Source organism: Blennius ocellaris, assembly GCF_963422515.1.
Source record: "Blennius ocellaris genome assembly, chromosome: 11".
Taxonomy (NCBI): Eukaryota; Metazoa; Chordata; class Actinopteri; order Blenniiformes; family Blenniidae; genus Blennius; species Blennius ocellaris.
The window spans coordinates 15,854,173-15,868,264 of NC_137660.1; the positions used below are offsets into that span (position 1 = coordinate 15,854,173).

The window sequence follows — 14,092 nt, forward strand, 5'->3', positions numbered from 1 at the left end:
AGGTCAGAGGCTCGAAGGATTTGTATGTCGAGGAGAGCTGGGAGGAAACCAGGGATCATATATATTCCTTCGTTTTACTCACAAGTATGTTTTTCAGAGGTGCAGCTCTGTAACCTCTGCAACCTCTTGTGGGAGTACGAGAAAGAAATCGATCGCCGAGTCTTTTTTTTCCCCTCGCTTCTCCATGACAACCACTCTGGTTCATCACTGCTTCACCACCACCACCATCCGCCTCACACTCACACCTTGAACATTTTCCCATCGGCGTCAATGGGGATCCTGTCAGGTTGTGCTGAGGTTTATCCACATAGTAAGCGTGAGCATGTTGCTGTGGGTTTTTCGTACAGTGAGAGCCAGCATCAGTCGCTGCAGTGTGACTGCAGGGCTCCGCGCTAAAAAGAGTTTAGCAGTTTAACTTTTGAGGAGACGGCACTCAAGAGAATCAGTGGGGCGAGACAGTTCCCCTCCCGCGTCGGCCTCCTGAGAGAGTGGGCACGTCGGACCTAATTACGCCCACCCCAAATCAAACAAAATGGCTCCTGTTTGCGTCCATCTATATGCTCGCCTTCCCAAACCTCACTCCAGCGTTCGTTACAAACGGCTCGGCTCCACTCGAGGAGGCACAGAAGGAAACCTGAATCAAGTCATTAGATTTACAAGTGTGCCAGGCCATTACTGAGACATTAGAGACTTGAATGCAATTTCCACATGAGACACACGGATTAGTCAACATTCCAATGCATTTCATTGAAAGTTCATTTCCGCAGCGCCGTTCAAGCAGGGTTGCTGCGGTTCAAGAAGCTCCTCAGGAGATTTGACCCAGGGACGATGTGAGCAAACAAAGACAGAGTAAATGCAACATAAGAAGAAATTGAATAAAAGCGGTACAGTAAGAGGGAGGAAAGAAGAAAGCAGGGTTTCCAGCTAATTTCACATTATCAAGGTTTAGTTCACAAAACCGAATATATCAAACATTTGCTTATATGTGAGGAGTCGTAGTTCTGATGATCTCTGTAGTTTTCATGTTTAGTCTGTGGAGGTTAATTGTACAGTTTCTGCAACACTCACAGATAAAGAAGAGAAATAGATGGACATTAAAAAAAAAGATGAAGCGTAGCTTGTGACGGACACTTTAATTAAGAAGTTATCCTTCAGATTAATTCATAATTAATTTGCTCTTCCTTCATTAAACTCATTAGTTGCTGAATATAAAGTGATCTTGTGCAAATATAACACAAAAAAAAACCACAAACCTGATTAGAATCTTAGATAAAGGGGATTCAGATACAGACCACATACAAATCTAAATATTGTGACAAACAGGTGACTTAGAAGCTGTGTTTATTCATCGATTGCAATCAGGCATGTAATGGAAGAAGAAACTATGATGTCAGCGTGGTGTGAAGACAGAAAGGAGAGCAGAGATATAAATGGCTGTGGCTTTGCTGTGTTGATTGAGGAAGATCTGCCCTCCCTCGTCTTCTTCCGCTGCGTGTAGTTTGCATGCCGCTTGGCTTGACCTCGGGCGCGATGCTGTTTCGAGGAGGACGGCTTATCAACATAAATGACAGGTGCTGGAGTGCGATCGTGACCTGCCGGGGGCGGGTGAGGGCAGGATTAACAATTCCGTTAGCTGTCTGCAGGAGGGAAAGTTGAATTATTATCATTCCGGCTCTATTACAACTGAGGGGTGTTTGAAAACGGCTGTAAATTAACATCCTGATATCTTTGGTTGCTCCTGCAGGGCCGACAGCCCCCCAAACACTGCAAGATTTAAAATCTTAAGAACAGAAGAGGTGGGATTTTCCATAAACGTGGCAATTTTCTTGAATTCTGTCTGCTTGGCTTACAGACAGACTCACGTCAACGTCAGCTGATTGGTTCTGCCCGAGGTGGTGGAACACGGCCGATGTACCGACCCTTTGCTGTTGTGACTGCATTACACACCTCCTTAATTTGTTGTACTTCTGAATTTTAACAAGATGTCACTATTATTTTACAAGTAGCATGATAAACGTAGAGCTACAACCCAATTGTTGTCGTAAGTTACACGTGTGCAAAGATAATTACTGCTGTTATCATGCCACATATGCATTTTTCTGGCTAGTTGAAATCCCTACTAAACACGGCGTCCCTCCAATCCAATTTAACGCTCGTCTGTCCGAGAGATGAACTGAGCAACATGGAAGCGGCAAAATTCCATCAAAGTTCCAACAGCTTTTGAGTGTGTGATTCGTATTGATGCTGCAGTTCGGGTGAAGAGTCAAATTGCAGAGTGAACGGAAACCTCCTTTTTATATCTGTGAGAAGAAGCTATTAGAGTAGAAATCCAAATCTTCAGTCTTCCTGCTCGGGGGGCGAGTCAGTGTGGAAAACTGCAGCTGCTGCAAGGAACAGTGATGGAGGTCGTGTCAGACCTACTTGTTGCTGCGAGCAGTCATAATTAAGATCAATCACAGGGGCTTCAGTGAAGGGACACCAGAGCCCGTCTTCAGCCTCAGCATCTGGAACTCTGGTGACACACCAGGAATCAAGTATATGAATTTAATGATGCGTCAATTTTGAGTCAGTGGTTCGACCACACACACATGGCGTTTGTGTGGACCTGCTGTCACTCTTCACATAGTGGTGTAGAAGATCCTTTATACAGGCTACGATTTGAACTCTTGCACAAGTTTGCGTCTTCCTGTGTGACATTGCGTTCTGTCACCGTGGGACCACAGTATCCATGATGTTACACTCCGCTGAATGAAAGGAGGCACCGACAAATGTCCATATTCAAGAACAGTCAGGAATTGAGTCGTTGGTCCAGTAGGATTTATATACAAGTTAAAAAAACAAAAAAAACAAACAAACAGTCTGGTGAGATCTGTGGCTCCGACTAGTGCTGGGGACTTACATGACAGTTACCTGGTTACACTATTGAGGATTGATTAGCCTGTCCAGGGGGCAACCTTGCTTATTGTCCACTATTTCCTGGAGTATCTACTTGTCTCTACATGATGTTAACTTCGATAACTTGGATATGAAGTTGGATATGTCTGTAAAATCATAGATTAACGCAACACGGGGAGTTATTTTAAGTCTGTTGCCAGCTTTTGTAAAGCAAGAAGTCCCGAAATACAAGTGTCAGTGGCAGCTGATACGTTTATAAAACACAACTTTTAATGAGATCAGCCCATAATTAACTTTCACAACCTGTTGCTCCCACATGAAAATGAGATGAGCAGATATAAAATCTTGATTATTGTTGTGACATGTTGAAGTAAGTGTTAAAACGCTGACTTTCACTGTGGAGGTTCATGGCGAGCACATTAATCAAGCGACTTAAGCGCTGGAGTCGCTGCAGAATGAACAATAATTGGCCACGAGCTGATCTAATCTCCGACTGCTGATGTCGGCCTGGCGCAGGGTGTCCCAAGGTGTCCCAGCAACAAACTTTATCTTCCTCCTGCCCTATTTTAATAGCCACACGCGCCACCAAAGCAAATACTCGCATTTTCCTGTCCTCATTTGACACTGCCACGCTGTCTGTTTCTGCCAGGGAAGCTTTATGTGAATGTCTGCTGCTTTCCTGTTGTGCAAGCACACAGACAAAGACACACACACACACACACATAGCAGTCAGCTAATTTGGATGCGTTGTGTTATTTTGTAACATGCACGGTACATTTTAATTCTGGCTCCTGCTGTATTTGAAGAATTTTGGTATCTGGATTCTTTTTTTATTTTTAATTTGCATATTCTGAAAGCGCAGTTGGAGTCCATACTCAAGATTAAATTATTTACTTTGAAACAGCACTCCAATGTTGCTCTTCGGTATGGGGAAGTAGCGTGAGGTAAATCAACAGCTGTGTGAACATTCGTTTGTGTTGCTAAGCAACAAAGACAGCAGATTATGTTGCGTTCGCCTCTGACGGTCTATACATCTCAGTCTGAGACAATTATTTTTGGATATCTTCAGGCGTTATTTTGTAGAATTGGAAAAGCCAGATTCCTCGCTGAATATATACGGGGACGCCGTCACTCATATTGTAAAGAATCCGCTCTGCCCACATTTGGATCCCAGCAGCATGCTAAAACCCTCAGCAGGACCTCATTTAACTCGCCCAGCAGTAACGGAACAGACACATATTTACGAGATATTGGACATATAAATTCAGCAGACAGGCCCAGAGAGGCCCTGGCTGTGTCTGAATTCATCTGCTTGTTCTTTCATTCACTGCTCCCCTTAATAAGAGTCAGTCATGAGCTTTATATTAACATTCTTGACATCTTGATGTCATAATCTTTGCATCATCGCCAGCCGCTTTTCAATCTCCTAACTATAATTCTTTGGTGCCATAAAGTGCAGACTTGGTAGCAGGATGCTACTTCTGTGTGGTTTTATGGGCTCCATATTTAAACTAATAAAATAACAGCAACAAGAAAATCGCTCACGAGGACTGATTTGGACAGATCGCTTCAACGGCCCATCGTACTCAAACCTGTAACTTTCTTTTTCGTTTTTTGGGGTTTTTTTTGCAGATCACTTGACGACAATTTGGTGGGCAGTCAGTATTGATGAGTATGATACTGGGCCGGACCTGCACTGACTAATACTGTCTGCCTTGATGAGCTTGTGATTGATTGCACTGTCATCATTTTCCTCTTGGGGTGCAACAATTTTTGGAAATCTGTAACTTTAGTACTTTGTTGAAGCAGCCAGCCACAAAATGAGTTGGCTGTGATGCATATTGAATATTCCAGGGCCGTGTATACAGCATCAAGTTTAACTCTTGAGGTTCCTAAATTTGTTCTGTTTGAACAGTTATGCCCATATAAAGCTTCTTAAGATAAAAAATAAATAAATAAAAAAGCTTGATTAAAAAAAAATAAAAAACAGCCTTCCTCCAGACTCAGCTGTGCCCTGAGCTCAGTGCTCATATCATGCTCGTGTCTCTGTGTTGATGTTTGTTTACGTCTTGTATTTTGACCAAACCTTGCTCAAGAAGATGCTCAAGGCGTCTTTTCCTGGCGTCTGCAGCTGTGAGCTCATCAGTCCTCGGCAAGTGTGTGTGTGTGTAAGTGTGTGTAACCTCAATGTGACATATGCTGCTGCGTTCCTCTCCAGTCTGTGACGTTAACACAAGGTCAAACAGGGAGAGCATCTGGTGGGCGACACGGAGTATTTTGAGGAACTTCAGCGAGCATCTGGGTGCACTTGTGCACAAAGGAGAAAAAAAATACAGACACACGTCCACAAAGGCTTTCAAACGCATTAACATGGTCACTGTCACCTCTCTCTCTCTCTCTCTCTCTCTCTCTCTCTCTCTCTCTCTCTCTCTCTCTCTCTCTCTCTCTCTCTCTCTATCTGGCTCTCACACAAAAACACACCAGTGCTCATTACACAAATGCACAACTCTCCAGTGCAGTACCGGAAGCAGCAGATAGGGGCCGCTGCAGCACTGTGGAAGCTGTTTGGCCAATCCGCTGGCAGGTTGTGTTGGAGCCCGGCTTCCCACTGGCACATCTTCTTCTCCCTTTTTTTTTTTTTTTTCCCCTCCTGCCGATGATCGTCGTCTCTCTCCATCCGTTCGCGTCTCACCTTCCTCTCCCATCCCTCCCCCACCCCCACCGCCCGGTACCCGACTCCTTCCTTCGGATTAACATTGGCTGCAGCCGGCCGCTGTGTGCCGGAGCAGCGGCGGCGGAGAGGCAGAGCCAGGAGGGAGAGAGAGAGAGAGAGAGAGAGAGAGAGAGAAAGACATAGAGAGAGAGAGAGAGAGGGGGCTCTTACAGAGGCAGCAGAGGATGTGCAGTGGTTGCTTGCAAAGCTAGAGGACGCCTGGGAGGACAGGCTGTCTGTGGATATATACCTGTGGAGAAAGAGCTGCTCTTGTCAACATCTGGGCCAGCTGCTGATGAGGTGTCTGGATTGCTCTTGTCTTCCTATCGTCTGCCTGTCTGTCGCTCTCTTTCTTGGCATGTATCGGCGTGCATGCATCAGTGTGTGTGTGGTGTGTGCGTGTGTGTGTGTTCGTGCATGTCAGAGACGTGTGGCCTATGCAACACACAGCCGTGTGATGTGATGTTTGCCCGTCTGAAAACCACCACAGTCTTAATGTTAATCAAGGCTTGATCCTGTCTTCCTTTGTTTCCTGGCCCTCTCCTCCTCTCCTCTCCTCTCCTCTCCTCTCTGGCTGTTGCTGTTTGTGAAGCAGTTCACAGCCTTGCTAAAATGGTGTCACTTTACATAAGACGTTGATCTGAAAGGATTTATTAACCCCCCCTCCCCAAAAAATCACAGACACTTGTGTCGGAGATGCACATGCATGTATTGTGTGCACTGGGTTTTCTGTGTAGAGTTTCCTCCCTATAGCCACAGTATATATGTTGCCTTTGGCAGGCGGGCGATGAATTGATCTTAAATGGCAGGCCGAACACCGTAGTCTCAGTTTGGCAGGAGGTCACTGGAGTATGCATGAGTGAGGGGACATGTTTGTCATTTGTAAATGCATGGCATGTAACCTCATCCCTCCCGCTGTCGGAAGTGGCCATTTGTGCATACTGAATGCTGCGTGGAAAATCAGAGCTCCTCCTCTCACCCTCCTGGGGTTCTTTGGTTTAAGATGAAGGGAGGAGAAACTATTCATGGACATTATCATACAGCAAGTGCCCACACAGTCATGTTGGGCTGCTGTTAGTCTCCAGCATCACTGTACAAGACAGCTTGTACAGCAAATAATCAACACAGACGGAGAGGCAGAAGCAGAGAGGTCTGAGCTCCTGTCCTCTGTAGCCTTTGTCATCCAACCTGCTGACACCACACTTTTAGCCTCAAGGGGATCAGTGGTTTACACAATTACCATGATCTGGGTGTGTGTGTGTGTGCGTGTGTGTGTGTGTGTGTGTGCCTCTTCTGTTTTGCTTTGGTGTGAAAATCATTCTGAGCCGACAACCTGATTAAGCCATTTTACCTAATTTAAAGGCAGAAAATCTTGTTTGTTTTGTCTTATGAAGCCCTTAACATACAATTCCCTCCTTTTTTCCTGCTGACCAAGGAAGCCTAATGTTATTAAAATCCTCTCTAGACTTCAGACGTTTATACCACAGGGACAAATTACCATATATTTGTGATCCCGACTTCTATGCAGACTGTAAATGCTCCCTTATAAAAAAACTACCTTTTTTTTTCAGAATTTGCTGGAAGAGCTTCAAACTGTTCCACAAACAAAATACAATCTGTATAGTTGTCTCTTCTACAGTGGGATTAATCAATGATTTCTTTTTCTGTTTTCAATTAAAAATGGAAACAAATTGAATCAATAGATTAATTTTTTTTAGGGTGGATCAATGAAATGGCATCAATCTGCATTTTCTCTTATTCTTCATTTGTGTATATTTGAATTGCCACTCGACTTTGTCCGTACAATTACATTTTATCAGTTGGGGCAAGTTGCCCATTTTTGTTTCAGATTCTCAAAAGTGATACTTTTTTTTTTTAATGTACAAACTTTCTCAAATATTGTAAATATATTTTTGGCATCATTTTGCAAAAACACCTTATCCCAAATATACGCTTATAGGTTTAGTGTTTTTTTGGGAACTTTAAACTCTACAAAAGACAAGTCCAATTCTTAATGTTATTATGGAGCTAATTTTAATTTTCATGTGTTCATCCATTTGACCAAAGTGTCACCTGCCAGCTTTTCTGTGTGTTTTCATCATCCGAGTGCAAACACTAAACCCCCCCTCTCTCTCTCTCTCTCTCTCTCGGTGTGTTTGTTTTAGGGGGGGTGGTTGACAAAGATTTGCGGCACTACCTCAACCTGCGCTTCTCCAAGGGCTCAGTGGACCACGACCACCAGCAGATCATCAGAGACAACCTCTACCTCCGCACTGTTCCCTGTAAGTCCCTTCTTTATCCTTGGGGCCTCTTCCTCTCCACCCGCCTCCCGGCCTCCATCACCGTCTCTCGCTGCTCTTTGATCTCCTCCTCCAGGCCGCCTCACCTCCTGTCTGCAGTCGTCTCTGTCGTTGTCTCTCTCCATTTCTTTGATGTCGTTTCTCTTACACTTTCCTTGTTTGTTTGTGTGTTTGTTTGTTTGTTTTTTTAAAGCTCCTCCACCTCGTCCTTGGGACGCTGCTCTCTTCCATTTTCATCTCACACTCGGTCTTTCTCTCTCCGTCTCTCGCCGTCTATCGCTCCTTCTTTTTCCTTCAGCCGTCCGGCTGCCGAGCTCTCAGCCTGAGGTTTCCACGGCAACCACCCTCTTGTCTCGAGGCTTGCGTTGTCGTGATGCCCTACCCCCTTCAGCACACGATAGGCATGCAGCAACAACACACACATATATACAAAAGATAATCGCACGTTTCTCCCTGGGACGTGAAAAACAAACAAAAATAACAAGTCTCTTGTTTGTGTGTGGGGGGGCATGTTTCATTTCGGTTAAACGAATCCTCACACACACACACATGTCATGCTTCTGAGGTTACCTTGTAAACATGGGTTGCGTTATCAGTGCGTGTGCCTCTTGCCTGTTGGGGTACGATGTCATTGCCGTGATTGACATTGGGGGGGGGGGGGGGGGGGGGGGGGGCACTGTCCCCAGCAGGTCCGCCTTCTGTCAATACACGGCGGCGGCTCGTGAATCAGCCCGCCTGCTGCAGACCACACGTTACTCCCTTCATGCAAAATGTGGATCAGCGCAAAACCGTCTGGATGTCTTTCAGTGGCCTGCGCAGACGTTAAATAACCTCATTCACGTTTTAGGTTGTGGCTCCAGACGTCGAGTTTTCGACGGCGGCGGCCTGTCGTGTTTGCATTGACTAAGTGCCTCTACTCTATATGTCCTCTGCCGGTGTGTTGAGCTGCTGACACAGAAGTGATTGTTTAATACACAGCTGCACACTTCCTGAGCCTCTCTCCTCCTCTTTTTTCTCCCCCCTCCCTCTCTCTCCCCTGGCGTTTTCATCTCTGCTTCGACTCGCGCTCACGTTCCTTCCTGCGGTTTCCCTCCTTTTTGCTTCTTGGATTTCTTTTGGCGACCACCTCGCTCCATCACATTTCTCTGTAGCCCTTTTCTTTCTTTTCACTCTACACGGCTTCTCCTTCTCCGTCCCTCGACTTCTGCTTCTCCCACCTTTCTCAGACCGTTGGCTGTGTAATAGTGCATTAAAGGCAGACCGACAGGGTGACTGCTGAGGTGACGTGAACTGGCTGAGCTTCAACACTTCTGCCCTATTGAGACTGAAGGATGGCGCGTACTTCTTTTTCTGCAGACGCATGAACCACCAAGAGTTTTTGCCCCCGTGATTCAATTATAACAACCTTTCACCCCTGGGACTGGAGAGACGGTTATTTTGTGTGATGTGTGAGTAGTAATGACATTCCCATAATTAACTGCCTATCACTCAACAAAGCTGAATCCGGTGTAAATGAGGATTATAGAAACTCCGAGACCTCCTGCGCGTCCACGTTGAATCATATGGACAATTATTTGAATTTCGTTTAAATACGTCTGTGATTTCACAGTGATTCTTTTAGTTTATCTCACCCTTGTGGACCTTTTTTTTCCGCATTTGCATTTGGTCCGTCGGTAGCTGCGCAAGAGCCCGAGACGGTTTCGTGTGTATTCCATGTTACTCTCTCTGGTAGTCTGAGGCGTCGCTCAGCCAACAGAGTGACACAGCATCAGACGGCCAAAAAAACAGGGATGATGGTCCTGAGCGATGCACTGCTCATACCCACTGGGCTTTTCGTTTTTGTGGTTTGGAGCGTTATAGAATCAGTGTTTTTCCTCCCTTGTCTGAAACGCTCCGACCACGCTGTCAGTGCAGGTCTGTCAGCTTGACAAGCAGCCGCCACTCTGCATCACAACATGCTGTCAAGAGCGCGCGCGTGTATGTGTGTGTGTGTGTGTGCATGCGTATGTGTGTGTGTTCATACTAGAAGACTCACATGCTGACATCTACTGCATCCTGTTACATCATTCACCTCAATGATTGGCCACCCCCCCCACAAAAAAAATAATGAATTAAATTTGCTGTGTGATGTTGATGAACTCCGTGCAGAGTTTGTATTGTGAACCCCAGGCGGCCAACTGTGTGTGTTTATCTTCATGTTTTGGTGTTTTGCTTGCATGTTTAATGTTCACCGTTTCTTTTGGATCGACGCGCATGCAGAGTAAAAGCAGGGCTACCACTTCAAGGACATCCGCACACACTTTCATCCGACGAGGCGCAGAGGGGGCCGCTGCAGCCTTCTGTTTACAATGAAATAGATAAACCCGGTTGTGCAAGAGAGAGAATCGATGGTTGGATATAGTGTCAAGCAGAAGCAATCAAGAGGGCGGGGGAGCATCTGAGATGTGAATGGAAATGACTTCAGAGAGGCGTCACACAATGCAGGCTGGAGCGGTTGATGAGATTGTCACTGTTTGAACTCACTTTTCAAGCATTTGCGTGTTTCGAAATTTAAAGAAAAAAAATTGAAGCGCTGTCCGATTTCATTGTGTTCCTGTACGAGCAGAAATTCTGAAAAGCGCTTTAGATGGTCCTTTTCTCTCCATATAAGCATGGCAAGACTCTCTTTGATGTAAATGGGCATGGCAGGGGGAAAAAAACGGTGAAAACATGATAAAGGAGTGAGAAAGTCTCGGAAATGCACAGTGTGAGGCATAGGAGCATGTGGCACTATGGGGGGGGGGACTATGGGCGAGAGGGACGAGGGATGATAATGGATGTAGACGCGAGCAAAGAGGCTCTTTCAGAAGATGGAAAATGGGGAGAAGACAGGAAGAGCGGAGGTAAAGAGGAGGCGATTGGCAGGGCAGAGGGAAGAAGATTGAAAATGAGAAGTCGATGGAGGAGGAAGAGGGAAGGGGCTGGACGGTTGAGCTGTTGGGGGGGGGGGGGGGGCAAAAGGGCGAACGTGCGCTGAATGGGGGTAGAAGGAGATACGATGGAGCCTCGTAAGTCACTCCCAGGAGAACCATCTCCTCTCCTCCACTCGACTCGGAGGCCTCAGTAAAAGGCTCTATAAATAGCTGCAACAGTGAGCAGCACATTTCGCTACTCGGATAGCCTATAAATACATGCAGCTTCTGTCACTTTGCATCCGATGCTCTGGACGCATGCCGCCCCGCAGCTTCTCAGCCTCCGACAGGGAATCCTCCTCTGGAGGCTTCGGTGGGGGGGGAGTGGATAAAGACGTTGCCGAGAAACGTGGCCGAGGATGCTGAGGATGGTTGACGGTGATAAGGTTGACAGACGCCTCTGATAGCGATAGCTCTAATGAAGATGGCTATCGCCATGATGTGAGCAAGTGTGTGTGTGTAAAATGAAAATCCTCCCAATGCAAGCAAGGGGTTTTAATGCACATCCCAGGTGATCCCGAGCACACTCCTCTCACACCGTACAGGTTCAGTGCGTTTCGCAGTGAGAGAAGTACAAGGATGAAAACAAAATATAGAATGTCTTAACTTTTTAATTGTTCATTGTTAAAATTCTTACATTCAGCTTTGAAATGTTAAACTTGTACCTGGACCGTATGTGTGTATGTGACTGTGTTTTCTGGCCTTTATTGCTATTGACAAGAATCACTGTCGACTTTACACCTGAGGAGATATGACCGGGCCCCTTTACGATAAGCGGCGAGTTTCTATGACAACTACGAGGTGGTTTTTTTTGTTTTGTTTTTTTTCTTCATTTTTGACTTATCAAACTGTTGTTTGCTTGGATTTCACGTGTTCTGGAGCCAGTGGTGAGTCAGTCAGTTTTGAGTGCTGCAAAAAAATAAAAATAAAAATGGCAAATTAGCACAGATGGAATCGGAGTCAGCGACTGAACCTCACTTGAAGTGAACCAAAACCGTTTTAAAAGTGCATTTGCGATGTATTCATTGAAGAAGATAATTTATGACGTGACCTCGCTCATAGAGCTTTGGGAAAAAAAAGATGCTTTTAAAATGCATGCTGGAAAGCACCTTGCCCAACCATATTTTTCCTTTATAAATCATTCTCAAAGCTACAAAACCAAAACAACCCCCATGTGTCTGTTTCATGATGAATGAACATTAGTATGACTTCTCAGCTGCGGCTTTCGTATATTTGTTTTCTGTCTCTCCCTCACTGTCAGCATTCACACTTTTTCTCTTCAGACAGCGTGGCTGCCAATGTGTCGAGGCATTAACATTTCCAATGAGGATTTATTATTCGTTTTGATTCAGAGGCATCCCATCATTGTTAATGTGCAGTCCAGATGGATACCTGCGGTAAATGCACATTAACAAAGTGTTCACCCCCCCAAAAAACAAACACTTGGTTCATTCATCCAGAATGATTTCTTCAACAAATGAAGCTGTCGCCACAGATATCAACCAAACTCTCCCACTTCCATCTGTGTTTGATCTTTAATTTTGACTGGCTGAGTAAAAAAAACAAACAAACAAAAAAACCCTGTTTGTTTTGCATCCAGAAATTTGTCCTGAAATTCACCCAATAATAGATTCTGTGTCATCAAAAGTTAAATCTTGTTTATAGATTGCTGTTGTGTAATTCAGATGTATACTAATGGATGTTTGATTGAGATTAAATTCTAATTTGATTCTGTGAGTAATGATAATGAGGCAAGGAGGAAGAGGAGCGATGAAGCTATATTTGGATATTTGTCTTGATGGTATTATTGAAGTTCAGTGAGTTGATGAAGATAAATTCATTGTGTGTGTGTGCGTGCGTGCGTGCGTGCGTGTGTGTGTGTGTGTGTGTGTGGGAGAAGGAGTGATTGTGTTGGCACTGAAACACACTGTACTTACGCATGAATACACGCATGTTTTTAAAAAAAATATTTGTTATATTACACAGTTGCATTGATTATTCTGTTTGTGGGTAGGGATTGAATAGGCCGAGCTGATAAATGAATCATGGGAGTGTTCCAAGACATTCTTTTTTAAAGTCGTGTGTGTGTGTGTGTGTGTGTGTGTGTGTGTGTGTGTGTGTGTGTGTGTGTGTGTGTGTGTGTGTGTGTGTGTGTGTGTGTGTGTGTGTGTGTGTGTGTGTGTGTGTGTGTGTGTGTGTGTGTGTGTGTGTGTGTGTGTGTGTCCCCAGGGACTCTCTCCTTAAAGGGTGATTTGCCTGCTGGCTTGCACTTGTTAAAGGCCCGGCTGACATGCTTTGATGTGGTTCTCTGCTCCCTGCAGTTTGATTGGCACTCTGGATGAATGTTGTTCCTCAGATGAAAGAAACCATGAGGGAATGAGATGAATTTTATGAAATGAAAATAGCAAATATTTAACTTGTTTTAATGAACTGGTTATGTTTGCAAAGCGCCCTCCCCACACACACACACCCCCAACACCCCCTACTTCCCCTTTAAGCCCCAGACAGGTGTCATCTTATCACTTTTACTTCCCGTCAGCGTGATCCTCCCGCTCGGCACTTAGTCACAAAATTTGCTTCTTCTGTCGCCTTTTTTCTGCTCATGTTCTCTTTGAGTTTTACTTCACTGCCTCTGTGTTTGCCGGTGGCGGCCGTCAGGCCAGAGTAACGTGTACGACGAGCTGGGATCTCAGTGTGTCGCTCGTCCAGTGATGGTCCAAGAGCTTTGATCGTTCCGGTCAACTCTTTCTGGACACGCACGTGCATGACGTCGTCAGTGAACCTTAACGTTGCAACAATAACACAACTGCAGGGATGTTACTAGTAATCAGTAAGTAACTGGCAGTAACGCTGGTAGTCAGCCAGACCGAGATGATTAAAAACACACACAATCACACACTACTCGCTTCACACACACACACACACACACACACACACATACATCAGTCAGCTCTGCAGACGAGTAAAGTTGCTTTTCAGCCGTTCGCAGCTGATTTCCCTCAGTGCAGGAATCACCTCAGTACAGGAGTCACTTCTCAACGCCACGCACCCTCCAGCCCCGCCAGATGTGGAGCCACAGAAGAACATGACTGTCTTTGCAGCAGCTCAGCAGACTTGACAGACAATATTCACATGGAAGAAACATTCCACCTGATCCGACCGTTTTTTTTCTCTATACTTGTGTCCTGTTCAGTATAACTCTACATTACTGCTACTGAGGTATAGTGTCGATT

At 45.3% G+C, this 14,092-nt stretch overlaps 1 protein-coding gene across 1 annotated transcript in view; it reads left to right on the top strand.

The window, feature by feature from the left end:
* The window catches only part of magi2b (membrane associated guanylate kinase, WW and PDZ domain containing 2b), an 88,124-nt gene that overhangs the window by 20,586 nt on the left and 53,446 nt on the right, over positions 1–14,092 (top strand). Inside the window, exon 2 of the mRNA XM_080504556.1 lies at positions 7,774–7,890. Within this exon, the coding sequence (XP_080360682.1) occupies positions 7,774–7,890 (117 nt within the window). The remainder of the gene's footprint in view (positions 1–7,773; positions 7,891–14,092) is intronic.